This window comes from Cyprinodon tularosa, unplaced genomic scaffold, assembly GCF_016077235.1.
Source record: "Cyprinodon tularosa strain WSP-4 unplaced genomic scaffold, ASM1607723v1 ctg294, whole genome shotgun sequence".
In the NCBI taxonomy this organism is placed as follows: Eukaryota; Metazoa; Chordata; class Actinopteri; order Cyprinodontiformes; family Cyprinodontidae; genus Cyprinodon; species Cyprinodon tularosa.
In genome coordinates, this window is record NW_024039001.1 from 751,920 (window position 1) to 777,032 (window position 25,113).

General features: G+C 36.0%; 2 protein-coding genes across 2 annotated transcripts in view; both read left to right on the forward strand.

Annotated features, from left to right (window-relative positions):
* Positions 1–10,271, forward strand: part of LOC119787314 — a 25,601-nt gene extending 15,330 nt beyond the window's left edge. The window contains exons 8-21 of the mRNA XM_038291104.1: positions 816–911; positions 1,008–1,060; positions 1,156–1,286; positions 3,330–3,441; positions 3,518–3,576; positions 3,662–3,709; positions 5,354–5,421; positions 5,497–5,537; positions 5,777–5,813; positions 5,900–5,937; positions 6,355–6,482; positions 7,603–7,723; positions 8,451–10,167; positions 10,266–10,271. Coding sequence (XP_038147032.1) covers positions 816–911; positions 1,008–1,060; positions 1,156–1,286; positions 3,330–3,441; positions 3,518–3,576; positions 3,662–3,709; positions 5,354–5,421; positions 5,497–5,537; positions 5,777–5,813; positions 5,900–5,937; positions 6,355–6,482; positions 7,603–7,723; positions 8,451–10,167; positions 10,266–10,271 — 2,655 coding nt within the window. The remainder of the gene's footprint in view (positions 1–815; positions 912–1,007; positions 1,061–1,155; positions 1,287–3,329; positions 3,442–3,517; positions 3,577–3,661; positions 3,710–5,353; positions 5,422–5,496; positions 5,538–5,776; positions 5,814–5,899; positions 5,938–6,354; positions 6,483–7,602; positions 7,724–8,450; positions 10,168–10,265) is intronic.
* adgrg2a (adhesion G protein-coupled receptor G2a) lies at positions 10,169–22,930 on the forward strand. Its single transcript, XM_038291113.1, has 15 exons — positions 10,169–11,857; positions 11,972–12,090; positions 12,167–12,303; positions 12,392–12,548; positions 13,475–13,630; positions 14,844–14,966; positions 15,379–15,421; positions 15,502–15,605; positions 15,719–15,843; positions 15,933–16,201; positions 16,299–16,398; positions 19,662–19,948; positions 20,547–20,648; positions 21,247–21,366; positions 21,448–22,930. Exons 1-15 carry the CDS (start codon positions 10,279–10,281, stop codon positions 21,546–21,548), a joined length of 3,522 nt encoding a protein of 1,173 aa, XP_038147041.1. The 5' UTR covers positions 10,169–10,278; the 3' UTR covers positions 21,549–22,930.
* The last annotated feature ends 2,183 nt before the right edge of the window (positions 22,931–25,113 follow it).

Consider the following 25,113-nt stretch of genomic DNA (forward strand, 5'->3'; position numbering starts at 1 on the left):
AGGTCATTCCAATTTAACTGCAGATCTTTGCAGATCCTCCAAAATAAAATACCTTTAATACTGTTAATTGAAAAATAAAATCCCAAGTAGTTTGTAAAAATGACTATTATAATAATTTACTGTAAGCTAATTCGGAAAACCTTACTGTTTCCGCTTTTAAAAGAAAAGATTGCAGCTGATTTTCTCCCTTCAGCCCAATTAAAAATGGTTTGCAAGGTTAACTGATGGGGAAACACCTCATGCTCTTTATGTTCTCCTTAGGAAGTAACAATCTGTTAAACAGCTGTCAGTTCCCCAAATCCACTGGTCACTGGAGGGTTCAAATAAAATTTGCAAGTAGATGAGCTTAAAGTGCAGAAAAACAAATATTTGATGGCGTGCAAAAGTCTGAACAAAAAACAAAACACCACAGGGCACAGATTCTTCATCTTTATTCAACTTTCTGGTTCAATAAAGACGAGGGGAGTTTCCAATAAAAACATTATCGTTGTATTTCTCCATAATGTTCAGGTATGGGAAAACAAACCTAGATATCTGCAAAGTGCCAGACATTTCTATTAAATTTCCCCTGGAAAATCACTTCAGACTGGCCTTGTTTTTTTTTGCAACAGATCTAGTCCCTTTAGATGCAATAAAATGCCGAAACAAATATCAAGTCATGCATCTACCATTAAACGGCTAGTTGAACTGTTAGTTCATATCCACAGTGCACAGTGGTAGATGGAGTCCAGCGACATTTCTCTTTCTGCTTGAAATTAATGTGTTAGAGTTTTACTACAATGATCTGCTTTTATCTGCTCCCATCTCTCACTCAGGTGTCAAAAGTATTTTCTTGCAACAGGACCAGCGGTGAGACATTGACGAGCAATTCAAACTGTATTAATTTATTCAATGATTTTCCGGAACTTGAGGTAAGACATTTCCACAAACATGACAACAAATCTTTACTTTTCAGCACTGATGTTTTTTGTGTAAATAAGACCAAGTGGTGTAACTGCTCTTCTCAGTTGTTGCAGGTTGAGGAAGTTTCATGCAGGGAAAACACTACATCCAATGAAAGGTACTGTAGCAATAAGTCCATATAGTTGTTAGATAACTTCTGCAATTAGGACTGCAGGCATTTATCTGTAAATATTTGAACACCTTTTTTTGCAGACAAACCGTATGCAGTGTGGTTCTGTTCCTCAAACATGCAATTTCAGCATGTGATCTGCAACAGTATGGAGAAAAGGCCCTGAAAAGTGAATCCGTACAAGCACTCATCACAGGGAATGTTGAGAGAGTTGGTGAGCCAGTCTGAGATATGAGATATGCAAATGTAATTTTCACTTAAAGGCAAAAGGAGGAATACAACATAGACTATCCTCTGTTGCATGTGCTCTTTATCACCTGCAAGGCAGAAATTTTAAATATCAACTCAAGATGAATGGGATAGACACTATATATACACAAAGCATTCACAATATGCCATTTGAAGATCTTGGTAAAGTTTGATGATGTGTTTTGTCAGCCTAAATCAAAGAAATATCTGAATTTTAATAAGAATTTACTCACACATTTAGACTCTTAGGCTTGTCAAAGTACTTACGTTTGTAATTGGAATATTCTTTTTTTGGCTCAAATTTGCATCTTAAAGTTGTCATTTGAGGTAGTAGGAAATTTGCTGTTTAATTCAAACCAGTTCAGGTCTATTCGACCTAGTCCAATCCAATTTAGTCTTATGTTTAATCTATTTTAATTCAACCCCATAAATTCAATTCTTGTCAATTCTATCTTTTTCAATCTAGTCTAAATTGTTCCAATCCAATACAATCACGCAACCTAACCTCATTTTACTTCAGTCAATCAAGTCAAGTCCAACACTGTTATGTTGAGAAGTCATTTGCACCCAGTTCCAATTCAGCTCAATCTAATCCAATTCGGATTTAAAACTAGTCCACCCCAGTTCGATCCAGATTAATTTAAATATATTCAATTAAGTAGACTAAAATCCTGCCTAATCAAGTTTATCTAGTTACATCCAGTCCAATTAATCTGATTTAATTCAAACCAATCTGGGGCAATTTACTCCAGTTCAAATTAATTCAATCCAAATAACCAACAGGCTACAAAATGTTATTTGCAATTTTTTGTGTAAAATAAAAATGAATACACAGTCGACTCTAACAAAACCAACAGATTCCAATGAATCTTTATTTCAAATCAGTTCTAATGTTTAAGTTATTTATATAAATAATTCGTTCTAATCTGCACTTTGTTTAATGCCTGCTGTTGTTAAGATGCTTTATTAATAAAGCTGCTTCGGCTTAGCAATCCTAAAACCATAAGCAGACAAAGGAAAGCTAAACTCTAGAGATACTAGGTTTTATATAGCAGGACAAAAGAAGTAAATGTTTTATGAACGTGTTTCTTTCTAATCTCATTGTAAAGATATCACATTAGATAAAGGTGGCACAACAAGTTTTAAGGGACTGAGACATAAGTATATATCATCACTTTCATAACAGCAGAGGTTCCAGTGTTTTCTGGGCTAAAGGAGATAATATAGGCAACTTAGGAAGCTTTAAACTCAACACTGCTGATTATTTGCTTCTGTCAAAACAACCCAGCTATCTGATCAAACGCAGGTAAGCCCTGTGAAATCGGACCAGAAAATGGCGCATTACACCCAAGATATATCACAGCAAAATGTAATTACATCAGAGGATAGTATAAGAAGTCTTTTCAAAAGTTTAGAAAACAGGGTTGTACTCAAACTAGACTGATTAAAACTTCCAGCATATGAGATTTGCTTGAAATAAAATGGGATGTGATCTAATGTGGGATCAGCTTTCAGTCATTGACTTGAAAGCGGGAGACTCGGGTTCCATGCTGCACTTCAGTTATGAAAACTGTATCTTCTGCCAAGTGCTCATTTGTGGACTTTGCCAAGTGTAACAGGCACGTCCTAATGACTTGATCTGGTCACCACTGAATAAAGGGAGTAGCTGAAAGGACACAAACAAGGTCGTATGTAGGATCAGGTGTTATCGCTCACTTCTCAAAACTGCCGTAGTCTACACCATTGTAACTTACCGCATTATGCATGCATGCAAACTGGAGGCAAATGTTTTACATGGAAACACAACATGACTTAAATATAAACAGCCTTCATGTAAATACAAAGAGCTTTAGAAAAGGGTGCACACAAACATGAACTCAGTCTGTAAGGAATGTAAGATGAAATGCAATCTTCAAAATTGCTCTAAATCTCTAAGAATGTAATGTATTTACTGTAACAAGTTAAAATCATGTAAAGGCCATTATTTTGTTGGTTTCTACCAAATCAGGCCGGAAGCTCTGCAAGGATGGGTTGCCCCCTAGTGATGGTTTTGTGAAATGCATGTCCAATTCTTCCCTGGATGAAATCTGTCAGTCAGAGGAAAGAACCAAAGTCAAATGGTGAGCTGTGACCCATATTGCAAGTTGGGTGTTCTGTGTCCATCTGCACACTCTATATGTTCTGTTTCTTCTACAGCTCTGTCTTGCAGACAAACTCTGTGCCATCTCCACAAGAGACGACAAACTCCTGCAATCGTATGTATGATGTGTTCTGACAATGTTCCCAGAACAAGTGGACTGTGGTTTCTGATGATTCTGATCATGTTCCTCTGTGTCTCAGGGAGCACGCCTCGTTACTGTGACTGTTCTGCTTCTTGTAACACAACAAGTAAGAGAAGAGAAATTAGAGCCTACAAAATCATTCATACTTCCTGACCTTTTTTCCTTGTTAGCCTTGTGCTTAGTACTTTTTATTGATTAGTTTTATTCACTTTGTACAGTGTCTCACTCTCCTGCAACTGTTTCTCATCTTTTGCTCCACTCAATCCAACCCCCCTTCTGTATTAATAGTAATACTCCAATGTTGAGTCATTTTATTGCCAGCTCCTTCTTATGAAAGAAAGAAGAGGCTAGATGAAAGACAATTGTCAAGACTGATTAAGTTGTGTAAGCGACTGAAATAGATTTTTTTATTTTTAATGAAGCGAAAAAACCTTTAAAAAAGAAACACCAACTTTTAATCAATGCAATCCATGTGAAAACATTTTTATTATAATAGTTTTCAAACTGTTCTGCTCCCGCTTTTTCTACAACATCTTTATCAGTCTATTGGGAGATTATCTAAGGTAGCCTATCTGCAACCCAGATCCCAAGTACCCCAAATAAAAGGTGGTATTATTAATGGTGTTTAATTCATATATATATATATATATATATATATATATATATATATATATATATATATATATATATATATATATATATATATATATATATATATATATATATATATATATATCCATACATCCATCCGTCCATCTTCCTTCGCTTATCCGGGGTCGGGTCGCGGGGGCAGCAGCCTAAGAAGAGAAGCCCAGACTCTTTATATTTGTTTTGTGCCAGACCTAAATTGTCTAAGTAGGGGGTCCACGGAGGTACTCCATGGGGGTCGTGAAAGGTTTGGTGGATTAAACCTTTTTTTGAATTTCTCCCCCTCAATTTTTTCCACTAATTGAAAAGCCTTTAAATACTCATTAACATGAATTCAACACACTGTAGTAAACAAATAAATGGAGGCAGAAGATGTCTTTCAATCATCAATGCACACATTCAGCAACACACAGGAGGTCTTTCAACCTGGGTACCGTTTTATTCCCAACACCTGTCCCATCAGTGAGGAATCAGAATCAGAAATACTTTAATAATCCCAGAGTGAAATTACTTTTGTTACACGACTGCATATGTAATAGAGTGACTATAGGGCCAGTTTGATATTAGACAATTTTACACAATATATATAATTAGGGGGTCCCCGCTCCATCTCGCCATTAGTTTGGGGGTCCTTTGCCCTGAAAACGTTGAAGAACCCTGGTCTAAGTGTTGAATTTATATAGGTCATTTGGTTTCGTTCACTGGTATTCCAGGGCTCGTTCGCCGGATCTTACAGTGTAGCATAATGGCATGTCTCTGTACATCTCACTTCCCCGCTTCCAGCCTTCATACCTTCTTCTCATATTAGATGACTTAGATACCAAATGTCTAATTCTAGAGGAGCTGTGGAAATCTTAAGCTTAGCGGTTGACCTGTCCACATTCCAGCCTTGGTCTTGTTTGTACTACAATTGTAAAATACCTAAAACATATCAGATGTTTCTTCTCCTCCACAGTTATTAGCTTCTTGCATTGCTCTGTCATATAAAATCTCTATAGAATACACCAAGGTTTATTATTTTTATGTTAGCCAGGGTCAAAAAAGCACTGTGCCCCAGGTGTGTTTCCCTCTCATAAATTATAATATATACTTTTTTTTTCAGGCCAGCTTTATGCTATAAAAATTAAAATCAACAATAGCACGGTGACAATTGATCATCTTAAACACTTGGTATGTAAAAATAATGAACTTAATTTTCCTACAATGTTTAATATCCTCTAAACAGAGAATTACCTTGTTTGACAGTTAAAATCCTATGCTTCCACTCGGAACTCAGGAGAACAAGAGTAAGTTGTATTTTACTTCAGTCATCTAAACATTTTTAACTAAATTTAACATTAAATTTCTGTGTCTACCAGAAATGTTCATAATGTTTTTTTTTTTATAACTGAGCTGCTTGGCAGTTTAAAAGTATAATTAATGACTTGTTCATGTTGAATCCGTTTGGCTTGAACATTTGTTATTTTGTGATCAGTAGATATAGTACGAGGTTACCAACTAAATGTAAACAACCTCTTGTTTTCAGCTTCAATAACTATTCAGACATCTTTGAAAAGCACAAGGTATATCTTACTGCAAATAGCCTTGATAAACCTTCTCAACTCTTGATAAAATATGAAAAACTGTAACTCAATGTCTTTTTACCCAGCGGACACATCTGGAATGTCATGGAGTGAAGAATGAGAGGTAAATAATTCTTTGCCTTTTTTAAGGGACAGTTCGGAATTATTGGTCTGATGTTCTATTAAAACCTCAAAAGCAAATATAATCTTCCCTGTTTAAAAAGTCATATATAACAGATTCGAAAATTTTCATATACATAGGTTAGTTTCACACAGTAATGTTTCCAAGCCTTTGTTGTTGTTTTTTAATGATGATGATTTTCTGCTTACAGTCAAAGAAAACATGCCATCAAGATTAGAAAATACTATAAGATCTATAAGAATATGAGCCCTTTTGCGGTATTATTGAAAGCATTGTTTAAAAACTAACTATAGTTTTAGGGATTTGTATGAAGAATGGTTGCTGGGATGCAACAAACAATAAATATTTTGAATTTTATTATATAAAACTAAATATTTCTTACTCTTTCCATTGGTACAGGCTCTACAGCTGCATGGTGGTATTGGAAATGTCCCAACCTGTTAATTACTGCTCTCTCAGAAAACTTTGGCAGCTCATCATTAAAGAGAAAAAGTTCATCACGTCTGATGGCTCACCCTCTCGAATGAGTTAGTGTGCCTTTATTGTTTTCACTTCTTACCAACTATATTACAGTTCTCAAAATCAAAGCATCAAAGCTTTGAATGGTCTTATTTCTGTGCACTGGTAATTTTGCATTATATTTTATATCAAACCACAATGAAAAATGTATTGACTTTTGATTACTTTACATTATAATGAAAAATTAACAATGGGCTGTGCATCAAAATAGCATTTTCTGCCTTATTCTTCTCACAGCAAGTAAGCATGTCTTTACTACTACTGTTCAAAAAAGACCTATTATTTTCAAGAATAAAATGTGTCATGTGTATATTCAGAAAATAGAAGGCGGTAGCCTCCAAATGATGTATCACACATGTAATGTGGGCTTACAGTTCCTCAGTTATTTGCTTTTCCATTTGGGTATGCAAAATAGGCGAGAATTTCCCAAAATGAGAAGGACATTAAGAGGATATACGAAAATAATGTTTATGATTCCTGTGTATCTCCATTAGTCTTTAGAGGAGTTGATTTGTTCTTTGGTAAATTGAATAATCTTGAGCCCTTTTGATTGTTAACAGTGGGACCACTGCCAAAAGCTTAACACAGCTGTGGATTTCTCCCATCCATTAAAGTGGTATTCTTTCTTTTTTTCCATCTCAATCTGGTTTTGCTGTCAAATTTTAAGCATTGGAGATTGTTTTAGCAGATTTTTCTGTTACAATTTTTTGCGTTTTAGCACATGTTTTTCTCTCCACTGTTCTTTTTAAAACCCGTATGGTTAACCTTTTTTTGTCAGGTTTTCCGAGAGATATTGATTTTATAGTAAAGGCCGCCTTTTTGATATCTATTTCTTGACAGAATGAATTAAACTCCCTTTTTTTCTATGAATTAATCATTACACAAACGTAGAAGCAATACGGAAACTGATGGTTTTCTCGAGAAAAAAGAGTTAATTTTCTCATTATGTAACGGTAACGAAAGCCGTTTTTTCATGATAATGAGATAATAGTTTTCTCATAAAAAAAAAAAAATATATATATATATATATATATATATATATATATATATATATATATATATATATATATATATATATATATAATTTTTTTTTAATACCATTACTGACGGGGTTCTTTGTCTCCTCAGTGGTGTGTGGTGGGGATCCTGATTTGTCTAACCTTACTGTGGTGGCATTAAACCTGACATGGAGTGAAGTTGATCTGGACTCTTCTCATTTTTGTCAACCTGACCCTTTTCGCCTAGAATGGTATGCATTTATAAAATCCAATCCAACTTTATTTATATAACACTTAAAAAAAACAAAAAAAAAAACAATAGGACCAAAGGGCTGCACAAAAGCAGAAACACAAATACCATAAAAAAATCCTTAAACAATCCAGAAGAATACAATAGAAAATAGTAAGTTTATTTGTAAAGGACAATTCAGTAAAAAGACACCTATGGAAAGAAAGCTTTGTCCTGACTAAACTTCACTGTGGGTGACCACAGAAGGCAGAAGGTACAGAATGGAAGCTGTTTGTATTATTGAGCCAAGTTACATAGTTATCTCATGTTCTTATGTTTAAAACAAAATAGAAAAAAAGTGTTTTCAATCTCTAAGAAAACAATAGATGGTCAACATTTACTTTACAACACTAATGCACTAGAACTAAAATGTTTTTTTAATTAATTATTCACAGGCCAGTATGTGGACTGTATTTCCTCTGTAGTGTTATAGATATGCTATTAAGAATACGTATAACAAAACAAGGTATAACAAATTATTAGTCTTAAAGACATCAAATTCTGGTAAACACCTAATCCCAGATAGTACTTTTTTATGTTTAATGCAACACATGCAGATTTGGACTTCCTGTGTTTGAACTGTTGTAATTATTCAAAATGACAGGACAAACGCGAGCAAAGCTAGTTGATGGAATTCAAACAACTTGTCTTATATATTTAATTTGTTTTTTTCTTTTTTCTGTCCATAGTAAAGCTAATGAGACGCTTGCTGTTCTCTTGGCGGACAGTTGCCCTGAAGAACCTGAAACACTGAGCACTTTTCAACCCACTACTCCGAATGCTATCCTCACTGGCATTTCAACTCTGAACCATACAAGTCAAAACACTGAGCGAAAACAGACTACAAGTTCAAAACCATCAGACAGATCAACCCTATACAATTTTACAACTGCTTCCAATACTTTGACTTTAATGACAGCCACAGTCAACTTAACTGGCAAAACGGTGTCAACAACAGAGAGTTTCTCTACTTCCACTGACACAGAAGATTTTAATGAATCTAGCCTTAGACCATCCAATAATATGACAACAGAGACTATAGCCATTCTCTCTTCATCCAATAAAACTGAAAACCATAAGAAAACTACAGTGAAGCTACCCACCATTTACACAACATTGAATTCAACTAGTGTCCTTACATCAGGTGAAACTACAAGGTATGACACCACCACCGTTAGACCCTCCTCCAGCAGCTTAGTTGTGTCTGGTGTAACTAAAGCTGCATCCGGGGAAACTTCTAGCAACAATGTAACTGCAGATGTATACTTGTCTAAAGACACAACTCTGTATAATGTAACTACACGGAATATATTTGCAGTCGGAGAAACAACACAGGAAAATGTAAATAATGCAATTAACCAGAGTACCAAAAACAAAAATTCTCCAAGTCTCCAAGTGACATCATCGGGCAATAATTACATAGAACAGCAGAATGGAACTAAAGAAGCAAACACTCCAACATTACCAACTATTGTTAGAAATCACACCAGCCCATCTGCAACACCCAACAACAACACAATATTTTACAACCATAAAAATCTCAGAAACAATTACACAACAGCTGACAAGGCATCAACACACAGTTACAGACTTACATCTCTCTACACAAACATGAAACCAATTAACAATTATACATCAGTGTATGAAGCTACAATACCATCTGAAAACCTCACAGCAAATTACAATGCTACAAACAATGGCACAACATTATATAATGACACAACACCAAGTAAAAAGGAAACAGGCATGAGCCCTACTACAACACCCACCAACAACAACAATAGCCTGAACAATAAGACAACAGTCTACTCTGCTACAACACCAAACAACGATAAAACACTAGTTAGCCCTACCACAACAACCATCAACAACAACCTGACAACAGTCTACACTGCTATAACACCAAACAATAATGAAATACTAGTTAGCCCTACCACAGCAAGGGTCAACAACAAGGGCAACCAGACAACAATGTACACTGCTACAACACCAAACAATGATAAAACACTAGTCAGCCCTACCACAACAACCATCAACAACAACCTGACAACAGTCTACACTGCTATAACACCAAACAATAATGAAATACTAGTTAGCCCTACCACAGCAAGGGTCAACAAGGGCAACCAGACAACAATGTACAATGTTACAACACCAAACAATAATGAAACACTAGTTAGCGCTACCACAACAATGGTCAAAAACAGTGATAACCAGACAACAGTCTACAATGTTAAAACACCAAACAATAATGTAACACTAGTTAGCCCTACACCAATAACCATCAACAACAATAAGAACCAGACAACATTGAACAATGCTATAACACCAAACAATAATGAAACACTAGTTAGCCCTACCACAAAAATGGTCAATAACAATTACAACCAGACAACAGTGTACAATGTAACAACACCAAACAATAATGAAACACTAGTTAGCCCAACCACAATTACCATCAACAACAACAACCAGACAACAGTCTACAATGCTATATCACCAAGAAATAATGAAACAATGTTTGCAACACCCAGCAACAACACAACAATCTACAATGCAACAACAACCAGAAACAATTACATAACAGTGCACAATGGTTCAGATCCCAGCATTGACCACAAATCATCCTTCGACCTAACAACACCTAGCAACAGTAACATAACAGTCTACAATGCTACAACACAAAGTTATAATGAAAAAGCACTTAGCAATACTACAATACCCAGTAACCAGAACACAACAGTCTACAATACTAAAACAGGAAGCAACAATCATAGCACAGTATACAATGCTAAATCACTCACAGAGCATTACACACCAGTTTATAATGCAACCACAGCTAAAAACAATTTCACAGCAGGTAATAATGCAACAACACCCCAAAACAATTTAACATTAGTCTATAATGCTACAACACTCACTGAAAATCTTATACCATATAATAAAACAACCAACAATTTCACAACAGTATATAATACAAAAACTACAAACAATTACAGAACAACCAACAGTGCCTCACTTAATGAAAAACATACAAATGAGTATAATTTAACAACAGTCAGCAGCAATTACACAACACTAAATAATTCAACAACATCAATAAAAAAAAACTACACAACATTTACTGCAACAGCACCCAGTAACAACTATACAACAGTCTACAATACTACAGCAATCACTGAAAAACACTTACACAACTATAATACTACAGCATCCAGCAACAATTACACATCTGTCTACAATGCTACATCGTCAAACACCAAACACACAGCTGTCCAAAATACCACAACACCCAGCAATAGTTATACAACAGAGCAAAATGTAACAGCTAAAAACAATCATACAACAGTCTATTATGCTACTAAATCCAGCATCAATGTGACAACAGTGCACAAACTAACCATGACAAGCATAAATTTCACAACAAATCAAAATATAACATACATAACCAGCAATTTTACAAATAAATATAATGCAACACTTTTTACAACAACCTCCAACACAGCATCACCCTCTAAAAGTAGCACAACTAATATGGTAGGAGTACAAAATACAACTGCATTGAATTATTCCAGCACTTTGCACCCTGCAATCAATTCCTCCATTATTTACACATCAGTAACTAGATCACCTCGAAATGCAACAACTGCATTCAACATCTCCATTGCACCTGTAGATCCACAGCAGATCACAACCACTCTCAACATAAATACAACGGTTGTAGCAGCTCTTACAGAAGTAGGCAGGACTACAAAACTAAACTCAACTACAGAGAGTTGGACTTCACTTGCTGACAAAGGCACAAAACCAACGCAACATTCAATGTTAAACCAGACTGGAAACCGGACCACAGTTACTGTTACTCAAACGACAACTGTTTACAAAAATGACAGCAACTTAGGTGCAGGTTTCAGCACTATTCAAGCAACCAAACCATTACGTTCCAACTTAACAAAAGACACTGTTTCCCCTTTCACTGCTACAACTGTAAACACAATTTTAACAACACATGATCCTACAAAGAAAAGCCCAGTGTCTTCGGCTACAAAGACAACAACTCTCCCAAGCGACAAAGCCACAATGAGCACAGTGACCAGTAAGTAAAGCTTCTACTCGTCAAGTTCTTGTCTGATAAAGACTTTAGGTTAGGCGAAACAAACATAGAGCCAGTTAGGTTTGCAATATGTAATCATCTTTAACCTTTTCTTAGGCACTGGAAATACATTAATGACCACTATGAAGACAAGCACAAGTACAGAGAATAAGGAGGAAAAGGCAAATGAGCTGTTGGACCAAACAGAAGATGTGTCCAAGCTAAACTCCTCTCTGGTGAAAAATCGAATTGAAATATAGTTAAAATTGTGAACTATAGGTATATAGTTTACTAATTGAATGTGTGTTTTAGGTGTCTAACCTGGTGGGGAACCTGGAGAAACTTCTGGAGAGCCCATCCATCTCTCAGTCAGTGGGAAAAAAAGTTATTGATATCATAAGCAACCTCATGAATTGTGACCCAGAGATTCTTTCTGGATCAACAAATAGGTCTGACTGATACAATAATTCCTCAAAAAAACAGCTATAGATATTTTTTTATCTTTTGTAATGTATACATTTTCTTTGCTGATGACAGGCTGATTCAGCTAGTGGATACATTGGGTTTAAAGCTGGAGGTCATGGGTGTCAGTGGGATGCTGTCCTCAACGTCTCTGGTTCTGGCTATAAAGACGGTGGATGGGACAAACTTTCCTGAAACCTCTGTTGAGATTTTTAACACTGATAATGTCCAGGTAAGACAGTGAGGAGTGTGGCCTTTTTGTCTAGTTCAACCTCGTCAACCCCTTTAGTATTAGGGTTAATATATTTTCCGAACATAATTTCTACATATTTGGTCCTACCTCCATATCTGGAGTTGTGAACTTGCCCTCAGCTATTACCCATTTTTACCTGACTCTTTTGGTTTTGAAGAGTTATCAACCTTGGATGAAAAAATCCTATTACTCTTCTGTGGAAAGTGTGGTCTCTTCTGTGGTCAATTGTTGGGGTAGTAGCATCAAAGCCCATTTCTTAAAGGGAAAAAGAATACTGCTTCCATTTTGCAGCTGCTGAACTAGGGCTTGCATGCCTGACTGTGGAGAGAAAACTGCTTCATAGAATAGAGACTATAATGATGACATGCAGTATATAAACCACAGATTTTAGCCAGAGATGTCTTCATATCTGATGTAACCCTTTTAGACCACACCATTTAGCATCTAAAACAACTTTCAAATGGATGAAATTTTGATGAAGAGTCTAACAAGTTTTTCAGATTTCTGGTTGCCTAATCGGGCTGGACATAACTATAAACAAATAACCACACTTCATCAACATTCACCAGCAATATATCTCAATCTACTAAAGTTTGGTTCTCTTGACATACCTCGGTTTGTCTGTCAATAAAAATTTAGTATTAATGGCATTATCGTCAATGTACAAGACTACCTTTAGCAACATAACTTTCTTACAATATTGAAAAGACAGCGTTAATACTGTTTTTGGAAAAATTGACCTATTTCTGAACAACGTGAATAAGTCTGATCTGAAACCAAGGACTTAAAATGCAAATACTGGTATTTAGGCCAACATGGCCTGATATTGCTCAGTTAGGATGTAGCTTGCAGTGAAATATTCATCATGTTATCTTTGTGTTTTGCTTCTGCATTTTTTTCTTCAGCTCCGAAGCATCAGTAGGTCTCGGGTCAAAAGGTCAGCTTCTGCTTTGGGATCTGTGAACTTGCCCTCCTCCCTTACAGCAGGTCTACTTCCTGAAGAGAAGCTGCAGGCCAGCAGAGTCCAGTTCACTTTCTACAAAAACAATTCCTTCTTTCAGGTACAAGCTGCTGATAAACATCCAAATGAATCAATAGGACCCCACTGTTCTTGCAGTTATGGCTACAGTACAAGTGTTTTTATATCTGCAAAATGAGTTGTTACTCAGATAATTTATCTTGCACTCGCTTACATGCACTTAAATATCAAATTATTCATACAACTACAAATTGCAAAATGCATGACGCAGAATTAAAAATTTAACAATATTTCAGACTCAAAGTATTGAAATAGTTTAAGATATGAATATGATAAAGAATATCTGTAGGAAGATCGAAATAACCCTATAATGCCAAATGTATCCTATTTGATATATGGTTTCTTAAAAAACTCTGAAATAATTTCTCAGTACTCTCCATTTCTCTGGCTGAGTACTCTCAGTTCTCTTAAAGAAACAGAAACAAACAAAAGAAGGAACTTTTATAATTTCAATGATTCCACAGTATGTATAGAAATATACACACTTTAAGGTGGTCCAATGCATAATCTTAATCTTGGGAAGAAAGTTCTAGACTGTAATCAGGGCAGAAATGGGCATTTGCTGCACACATTATTTGTAATGTGAAAAGTGATCCAGATTTTTTCATGATTACTGATTTTAAGTCTGGTGTATGCGTATTTGATCATCACTGCTTGATCGCTGGTTGCTCTGGATCTTATTTGAATGTATATGGGTAAATACAACTTAATGTATTTATGAATATCCCATTTTTCAATAGATTTTTTCCCCCTAAGATATCGTGAAACCATATTTGATTTTACGTCACTTTCAAAAATACACACTACTTTGTTTGTTCGCCAGATCAAATTCCATTGCAATGCATTAAAGGTTGTAGCAATGAATAATTCAAGATTTCATTGGCATAACAAAGCACTGCAGTAAAAAGTTTCAGATATCCACCTTTCAGGAATATGCTGATGAAGGTTCTCAGTCATCCAGGCCATAGTTATTTCATAAAAATTCAAGAAATATCCAGTGGACTTGGTTTCCAAGATTTGAAGACGTTTCGCCACCTCTCCAGGAAGCTTTCTGGAGAGGTGGCGAAACGTCTTCTTCAAATCTTGGAAACCAAGTCCAGTGGATATTTTTTGAATTTTTACGGAAACTCTTTTCAGGAAGGAAAAAATGTCATTATCCTTGTAGAGCTTTTATATGTGCTTGAGAAACTTATGAGAGGCTTTAAAAGTTTTTATAATTGTTTTTTCTTTTGCAGGATTCTTCCTTAGACAATCAAACAGTCGTCAGTTCTGTTCTGGGCTCCAGTGTGGCTAATTTGTCAATAAGCAATCTCAAGGAAAACATCACTTTTACCATCAGGCATATGAGTTTAAGTCTTGTGAGTATAAGTAATGAGATTACCTGAGAATCTAGATTTTGATCTAAACAATGGTTTAGATCAGAGTGGTTAGCCTCTAGCTGTGTAACGTCATATTGATAGAAACCCAAAACAAAACTAATACTGTCGGAAAAAAATCTGCCAAATAAACATTCTTAAACGTTTATATTATAATTAATTTTTTTGAAAAGTAAAACATCTGGATTTAAATTGATTATAGTAAAAAAAATATATAGCTCCTTCATCTGGAGAGCGTCCTCCGTTTAGAGCTAGGGAGGAAAATGCCTTAAACTGCAAGAATGGACGTCTACTTGTTGGTTTTTATGCATTTTAAGATTTTCATGATAATCTTCACCCAATAATTGTTACTTTACTGTATTCGCCCTTTAATGTTCCTTTTCTTGGTTTTCAGAATGACATCACATCTTGTGTTTTCTGGAATTTCACTAAGAACAGTGAGTGCAAACATCTGGGTCTTTTTCAGGCCTTAAGAAGACTGCAGCCATTCACTGTCTGCCTTTTGTTCTGGTTTTAGACAAAGCAGGGGGCTGGGATGACAATGGCTGCTCTGTTGCCAACACCACTGCAGAACACACAACCTGCAGCTGCAACCATCTAACCTCCTTTGCCATACTGCTAGTAATTCTGTTTGTTTCTCCTTCTAAAACTCCCTAAGTGGGACCCACTAAAGGAATTTTCTGATTATTTTAGGGTTTTCTCCCCATGTTGAGTTTGTTTGTGCTTCAATGCAGGATATGTCCAGAGAGGGAATAACTGACCCACTGCAGGCGAAAATTCTGAGTTTCATTACTTACATCGGCTGTGGAATTTCTTCTGTCTTTCTAGCCGTCACCCTGATAACACATTTGTTATTTGAGTAAGAATATCCACTATTTTACGTCACATAATCTATATTTTATAAATAATTTAGTTTTGCATATGGTACTTATGAATCTGTCTTTTTAGAAAACTGCTCCACGATATTCCTGCCAAGATCCTGGTCCAGCTCTGCTTTTCCCTCCTGCTCCTCAACCTGGTCTTCATGCTGGATGGATGGCTTGCTAACTACAAAATAGTCAATCTTTGTATCAGCACTGCCTTTTTCTTGCACTACTTCCTGCTGTCGTCTTTTACCTGGGCGGGGCTTGAGGCTCTGCACATGTACCTGAGCATCGTGCGAGTGTTCACACCCTATCTAAGTAGATATATGCTGAAGTTCTCCCTGATGGGCTGGGGTAAGACATGTCTGCAGTAGTTTCCTAAATGTAACCCTGTTTAATTAACCCTTTTACACACTGATGACAATCTGTATCTATTTACCGTGGTTCTCAGGTTTTCCTCTCATTGTGGTGGTTATTATCATAGCTGTGGACAAAAACAACTATGGTCTGGTGCCATATGGAAAATACGAAGATGGGACTACAGATGACTTGTAAGATAAATATTTTTCTGTAATTGCATCATCATTTGTTTTAACAATTTATGCCTTAAACCAGTTGTTTAACAAATATGATAAATCTTTTAGATTTTAGCTGCATTTTCACTTTGAAACATTGGTAATGTAAGCAAGCTAAGAGTAAACATACTAATGAAAATAGTCCTGCATAAAACAGAAACATTATTGTTTTCCAGGCTGAGGGCTGTTGCTTTATCAGCCTTATCATCTTTCAGTTGCTGTAGTTTGGGCTAAGATGTATTGTGGTGTATGATGAGGTGATGACTTCAAGCTTCTGATGTGAGGTTACTTCAGGCATACCTGCTGACAGACTTCAGTAAAACTTCAAACAAAGCTGGTGTGATGAAGTACAGATCTGTGTACAAAAACATGAAGAATCTTGACAGAATTATGAATGGATTACTAAAGAACTACAAACATCATCTCTTCAAATTATACACTAATACATCCTGCCTCTGGTTCTTCGTAGCAATCCAGGAGACAACTGACATATTAGTTTGAGACTATTGATATTAGTTTTTCTACAAAGCCATATCCTATAGAAGCAGTCATATTTTACTCCTTACTTTAGACATACATTATCTGGTAACTGGGACTTTAGCTGTCCTGTTATGGCAAAATACAGTTAATCTCTTCAGAACAGTCGACATCTGTTTTTCATTCATATCTATCATTTTAAGACCTGCGGACACTACTGTTCCAAAGTGAACTAAACAATTTAAAAATGATTACGAGAGTAGGCTAAATGCTTCCTGTAAGCAGTCCTACAATTTATGAGATAGCTACAACTCTAAAGTGATTCCAAAATATGCCCCCCAAAGGGGAGATCACTTATTTGCTCACCTGGTGCATTTTAATGTGGGTGATAAAGGGAGGGTATTTTTTGTTGACCACTTTACACTTCAGATGTTTTGCCTTTAGCAAAACAAAACATTGCTGTTTGGCTGTGAAAGGATCCTGGAGAGAAATATCAGCTGTGCTGCTGCCATCAACACCTTTGTTTATAGATGTTGGAGATCGGCCTGTTTTTTCAGTGTAGTCCTGTTTCTCTGACTTTGACTGGTTGAATGTGCTGTCTTCATCTTCTGACATGGGAGTTGGCTGGGAGCTCGTCTGTCTGGCTGTGTGTTTCCTGGACGGAGCCGCCTTTTACAGTTGCCTTTTGTATCTCTGCCTCTGTTTCCTTGAACCCCAGTCGGCCTCAGCAGATGGCCGCTCACACTGAGCCTGGTTCTGCTGCTAAAAGGGAGTTTTTCCTCTCCACTGTCGCTACAAGCATGCTTAGTGTGAGGTATTGCATTCGAGTCAATGAGTCAATGTAATCAACTGGTTTTCATTAGATAGAAAACTTTTAATTAATTTGACTGGATGATATGGTTGAACTGTAAAGTGCCTTGAGATTACATGTGTTGTGAATTGGCGCTATAGAAATAAACTGAATTGAATTGAATTAACCAGTGCTGGACCCTGTAGGTAATGTTTCTGCAGGACATGGAATCACTTGTGTTAAGCATTTGATTTTGAAAATGTTGATGTCAATAAAGGAATCATAGCTGGAGCTTGTACTAATGTGTTTAGCACTGATGTGGTGAACCATAATTCCTCTACTCAGCTGCTGCTTTTTTAATAGCTAATTACCCATTTTCAGAGATATCGTTAAAAAAGAAAAAATGTATTGCAAAGTTGATTTCTTTTGCACAGTGAACAGATTAAACCATTACATTTAAAAGGTGACAATGTTGTGATTTAACAAGGAAATTGTTGTTGTTTATTTACTGTTAACTACAGTTATTCACTGTATTTGACAGCAAAACAAACTTGGGATCCTCTGCTGTGGAAACTCTCTGCCAATGCATAGTACATAAGAACAAAAATAAGGGATTCTGTTTTTTTAGAAACATTGGCTTAGGGGCTTTTGCAGCTTGTTGTGGAAACATATTCTGGACATAGCTTGTAGTATTGAAAATATTGAGTAGTACGGTGAAAAATAAGAATAAAATGTCTTGTCCAGAGAGAATATTTTTACTTTAGCCCTCTGTCGATGGAGAGTCCAAACGTCCCAATTTTCCAAGGATAATCCCAGTCTGGGGCCACATGTCCTCAACAAACCTATCCTAGCATCTGATGAATAAAAACAAATGCTGCAAATACAGTCTTATTACAGTACTATTTCCAATGAATGTTTGTCTGGGTGAGTTAGTTTTAAAGAGATGCAGATATTGTTTACAGATTTAAGAGAAAAAAAAAGTTGTGTGTTATTAAATGGGGTGGTGTGGCCTGATCTAAGATGCCAGTGCAGAATTTCTGTCTCAGTCTGCCCCGGTTATGTGTGGATAAATAATTCTCTGGACTGGGCTGATTCTCGCAGGGATACAATTTTGCTTCTCAGAAAGAAATTAAATAATGTTTAGAAAACTTTTTGCTAAAGAAATAAAATAAGCTTTTATTAACATACAGAGCAACAAAAGGGCACATGGGAATGCAGCATTGGGGCGGGGATAACATATTGGCTCAAAAAAAAAAAAACGGCTTTTTAAATGCTGCTTTTTGTGTCAAAAGTCCATCCAAGTTAGATGTTTTAGGATTGACAGGAAGACTTCAGTTACTGTTTCTATTATTAGTTTGTATATAGTTACATACCATTTACCATATTATAGACTCTCATTTTTAGGTGTGCTTGTCCTCTTAGTTTTGACATATAAAAGTTGTTAATGAAGAAAACAAAGGAGTCAGTGACAGATAATCTATGAAGGAAGTAAGAAGCCATCAACTGAGAAATATGAGGAGGGAGAGATAATTACCTGGTTAAATGAACATTTCTTCTGTTCAGCTTTTAGACCCAAATAAAAACAGTTTTGGTGTTTTTGAAAGGCCCAAAAAAACAACAACTGTCAATAGCCTAGTAAATGGATGAAATAATTGGCAAACATGAATATTTATGTTAACATTATACTAGGATGAATCCAATATCTGATCTAAAAAAAAAGGAGCTGCTGAAGGCTGTTTATGATCATAAATAGATGGATCGTAATCAGTACCAAGGGTTTACTTTCTAAACAACCAGTTCACCTGCTGTAATGTTAACATTTAGAGGCAAGCTGCAGTTTACATGAAGATTTAATAATTTTCCCAAGCCACCATCATGCTTTAATTCTGAGCATGTACTAATAGCCATCATAGGTTGCTTTATTCCCGACATTTCTTATTGAATCTGCCTTTTTTTCTCTTTTCCCCTGCAGTTGCTGGCTGCGTAATGACATTGCCTTCTATGTGGGCGTGGTAGCCTACTTCCTCCTCATTTTTGTCTTGTGCCTGGTGGTCTTCATTGTGGTTATGGTCCAGCTCTACCGGATCAAGAAGCAGAACCCTCACAACCAGTCCCCCAACAGGAGTGCAATGACTGACATGAGAAGCATCATTGGCCTCGTTCTGCTGCTTGGTCTCACCTGGGGCTTTGCTCTGTTCGCCTGGGGGGACGCCAAACTCCCCTTTATCTACCTTTTCACCATATTCAACTCTCTTCTAGGTGACAGCTGGTTGCATGGGCTCGTATACATATACATATATATATATATATATATATATATATATATATATATATATATATATATATATTAGTGTTGCACCGATACCGATACCAGTATCGGACGGGGCCCTGATACTGCCCTAAAATGGTGGTATCGGTATCGGCGAGTACCAACAAATAGGGCACCGATACCATTTTGAGAGCCATAAGTTTATTCAACCATTGTCACCCACTCCTGGTAGGCAATAAAAAGTTCTACTGGATTCACTTTGTGATTTTTTCCTGCTTCACAAGGGTAGGCAGCAGCTTGACAAAGCCACGATGGCAATTATTTTACATTATTATGGTATCGGTATCGGCCGATACTGCACAGCCAGGTATCGGGGCCAAAAAATGGCATCGGCGCAACACTAATATATATATATATATATATATATATATATATATATATATATATATATATATATATATATATATACATATGTGTGTGTGTGTGTGTGTGTATGTGTGTTTTTATTACATAAAACATGCAAACACATTGAAATAACATCTTTATTAAACTAATAAGATTTTTAATTGAATAACATGTCTTGTATAGGATTGTTTGTCTTCATTTTCCACTGTGCCGTGAAGGAAAATGTCCGCAGGATGTGGAGAATGTATCTCTGTTGTGGAAACTTGCGGCTGGCTAATAACTTAGGTGAGTCATCTTAACTTTTCCTGAATTAAGTCAAGACTGAATTAGCATGAAACACCTGTGCTCTGCAAGGGTTTCATAGGACTTTGTCTGCAGATTTCATAAAGATAAAGATTCAAAAGCCTGCTAAAGAAATCACACATCTTACAACTTAGTTTACACATTAATTTGCTGTTTTTTTGTTATAATTTTACACAGCTTATCTGACCAACCTCCATAAGAAAGAACTCTTTACCCTTTGGAAAGTTTGGGCTAATAAAAAGGCATTTCTTATCAAAACAGAATTTATTAGTAAAATTAAAATTTTGTTCCTGAACTATTCGTACTTGTACTGTAAATCATATATGAATGTAAATCACAAGATGAAGATAAAGACACTTTCTAGCCTCAACAAAGTATTAACAAAAATAAATATTCAAAGTAACAACATGCTAAATTTGGTGGTAACTTTCAGGAGGGTGAGAATTTTTTATACCAATAAATATGTGGTATGTATGAAATGGGGCTTGTTTCAGTGATTTTAGGTTTGCAGCTTATTTAGAAACATTGTACAAGATGCTGAAATCTTGATTTCTATGCAATGGTTTATTTCCCCCCGCAGAATGGAGTCGGACTGCAACTCACAACAACAAACAATTGTCGGCTGCTACTGGCGCCACCTCTGCTCAACAGCTCAGCAACCGTAGCTCCTCGTTTGCCAGCAATCTCACCAACAGCAGCGGTACGTGTTGCAGTATTTTCCTTATTTCTGTCATTGCAGTAATCCAGTGCTTAATATTGGTCCCTGTTTGTTTCCACTTAGGCTCAGTGTTTGTGGACAGTGGTATATCGGACCACTCTAACAGCGACGTCGTCCTCAATGAGATTCAGAGACGGAACATTTCTCCAATAGATGAACCCTAATGACATGGCTTGAGGAACCGTTAAAGATTAGGGGTCCTTTTCGGATGGAAAAATAGTTGTAGCAGAGTGGCTCAAATTGAAGTCCTTAAAGGTAGAAAAAGGTGGTAAATATTTCAAAGCAGAGTGAGACTGAAAATAAAAACACTTCAGGAAGTCACACAACAGGAGCAAGACTTTTATGCCTATGTACCAATAGCAAAGGAGGTATATCAGCAGAGATATGGCTTGATTATGACTGAAAAATAGAAGATTCACTGTTAGAGCTGTGACCCTGTTTGACCCAGTCCTTTACTAAAGCTTACGATCTTGAAATCATTTTAACTGTGCATATATGGTGAAGTTAGGCACAGTAATTGTATCACTTTGTAGTGAGAAGTAGAACATTGTATTTTATTTACCATCATGGGGCTGATTTGCTGTCCTTTCACCTTGTAAAACCTACAGAAACTGTGCCAACGACTTTTACTGAAAAACAGTACTGCAAGGTCCAATCTGAGAGGGACATGTCATTCTTTGAAATTAATTTAGAATTAAAAGCAGACAGGAGACCCATCTCTTTGATTTACAAATGCCAAATTCAACTACTAGCCTTCCTAATCAGTTGTTGAGCAGAGGGGTTTTTCTTTTTTTTTTTTGTACTGTAAGAACAGTGGCAGAGCCAGAAAATGTTCATAGGACTAGATGAGAACCAGTTTAGGATCAGTCTAAACTAAACACACTGTACCAATATAAGCGCATTTTCCAAAATAATTCACTGAAGATGCCTAGGGTTTAATAAAGGCCTTGCAGATAAATGCTGATGCTGTTTAAATAATTTCTATTACTACATAATATACGCATGAAATGGCTTGAGCAGTTGTTCTTTATTTCTGTTTACATATAAGACTCCTAGATTACTTTCAGAGACATTGCTTTCCCTTTTCTGCCATGATACACACAAATTAGTTCTAAGAGATAAAATTTGTGTGATATTTAATGTTAGCATGTTGACGCAAATAAATGACTGTACTGTTGTTGTCAATTCATTGCTAATATACTGACAATTAAAATGTTAATTTACTTAAAATATTTGACTTAGAAGGATTATTGATGCAGTCCTGTGTTTGAGAGAGGAACTGTTTGTTCTAGAGATGGGCAATTAGTTCACATGGGAACAAGTACCTGGTGGGGGTGGCCAATGATTGGCTAAAGGCCACCCTCTAGTTCATCCCCTGTATAGGAACAATTTATTCTTTAATATGCTATAGCAGACGGTTTGGGCTATGTTAGAGTTTTAATATCTGTAAAGAATGAATATGAATCATTTCAAAGTGTTTTTTTTCCCCCTTTGCATAAGGAAAATCCTTCACAGGAGTATGCAGTATAATAAAATTTAAATTCACCAACTGTTTTGATCTTTTTTTTTTTTTTTTTACATCAGAGTAACTGGGTGGTGTTTTAGCTTTTCAAATCAAACACGTTTTAATGGGCAGGTCAGATCCTACCGGCTTGTTTTTGAACCCCCAGCAGAGCCCCCTCATACCAGCCAGCATATTGTAGGTTGATTCGCAGCCCATCAGGCTTGGCAGCTGCTGCCGATTAAAAGTTTTACAGGAGCTGTGTGACCTCCGAGGTACACCGCAGGAAGGAGAAACGCTTCATGAATATTAGAAAAATACATGCCCATACTTCACTGTGAAGGGAAAAAAAATGCATATTATTTTAACTTATATTCTGTCAGCTCATGCTTGATTCGTCATAAAATAAGAGCTAAGTTTCATTTTTGTCTTTTTAGTTTGTAAGTAAATCAAACAAGTTATTCAGAATCAGCATATTTTTTTCACTTAAAGAAGGGAACACTACTGGATTTTTAAAGTGCTCCCCCCCAGCAGGAGATAAATGTACCTTTTTAATAAGAAGCACCTGCAGTTCTTCTTGTTTGTTTAAAATTGGTCATCACCCTTACCTGTGTACATAAATACCACCCATTTTGTGTGTGTGTGTGTCACAGCCTATAAACCTTAAATATCCATTCTACCTATATATGTGTATTTTTTTTCTTTATATATGTATATATATATATATATATATATATATATATATATATATATATATATATATATATATATATATATATATATATATATATATATACTGTATATATGTATATATATATTTTTTTTTTTTTCTGTGTCTCTGGTTTTATTTAACTATACAAACATTTGTCATTTTATTTTCCCCTTTGAACCTTCTTTCCACCAGATGTCAGTATAGTTCCACCCTATGTTTCTTCTCTTGCAGCTGTCTGACGTGCTGCTCAAAAGAAAATATTTGAAAAACTTTGGAATATGAAAAAAATCTGTCTATCTAGTAAGCACAGTTAAAAAAAAAATTTCTTTAATAAATAAATAAATTTCCATTATCTCTGAATATACTACAGCAGCCTAATTCCTTATATGTTGCAGACGTTTTTTTACACATACTAATTTCTGACCAGCTGTTTGCAGAATCATGTTGCTTACTTATCTAATTAACCAGCAGATTTCTCTAACTAATCACAAGGGAAAATATTTTTTTTCCCTGTCAGGAGATATAATTTCATTTAAAGGTTAGCTTTTATTGCAGCCGTGCAACCTGGCTAATGAAGGCCATGCTGGGAGGAAGGAAAGAAGTCAAACACAGATGGTTGCATGAAATCAAACCTTATATAGATGTGTCTCAGCTTTCATGAGTCATCTCTGCTTATGTGTGCAAAAATAAACGTACAAAGATCCCCATTGACTAATTAGGGTGCGCTGTGGCACGTAAATCCTCACTCTGATCTCTATTATTGCAGAGGATCAATAATTAATGAGGGTCATATGAAAAGTCCATCACTCCCTGGGGGCTGCTCTCAGCATCAGAGGGGTTTCTATGACATATGAAGGTTTAAATTCAGCTTATGATTGTGGGATGCAGAGAGTTCTTACCAAAATGTTTTAGATCTCTGAGAAACAGAAGCTGTTTATTGTTGAACTGTTAATTGTTTGCAGCTGAGCAGTTGTTGCTCCTGATTTCCCAGCTGGTCCTAAAACTCACTAAACTTCACAGTTGGTTTATAACTTAATGATCAATTGGCAGAGTAGCAATGCGGATGGATTATGGCTTCAGAGGAGGAAAGGAGTTAGCTGTACTTTTCAAGCCTTTAATGTTTCAGCTCAACTTCTTGTACTTATTCTGGTATCTATTGCAGCCTGGAGGCTGCGTGTTGCAATATCTCAACTGAGATTATCAGCTGCTTTTACACAGTGAGGTTCAACGGCTGTTAGACCCAATTGTTTTGAAATGTAACATAAAGGGGATTTCATATATCGTTAAGTAAAGATTTAAGACACAATAGCTTTGTAAACGCCTCCCTGCCTTTGTTACAATTCCATGTTCAAAACATAAGTGGGTGGTCCTAATGTGTCTCAGAATAATCAATAAGCAAAAAGATTGTTTCCTAACTTTGTTCTTATTTTTTTGTTAAGTAAAGCAAAATAAACGCCACAACATTAGTGTGCTTAAATCATTCATAAATCCAGTAACACCTGCTGAGAGAAATTGT

Excerpts from the sequence above, each read along its gene's own strand:
- adgrg2a (XM_038291113.1), top strand. The coding sequence starts at position 10,279 with ATGTTTGCAACACCCAGCAACAACACAACAATCTACAATGCAACAACA. Across the intron at positions 15,844-15,932 it reads ATAACACATTTGTTATTTGA|AAAACTGCTCCACGATATTC; the intron begins GTAAGAATATCC and ends CTGTCTTTTTAG. Across the intron at positions 16,399-19,661 it reads GATGGGACTACAGATGACTT|TTGCTGGCTGCGTAATGACA; the intron begins GTAAGATAAATA and ends TTTCCCCTGCAG.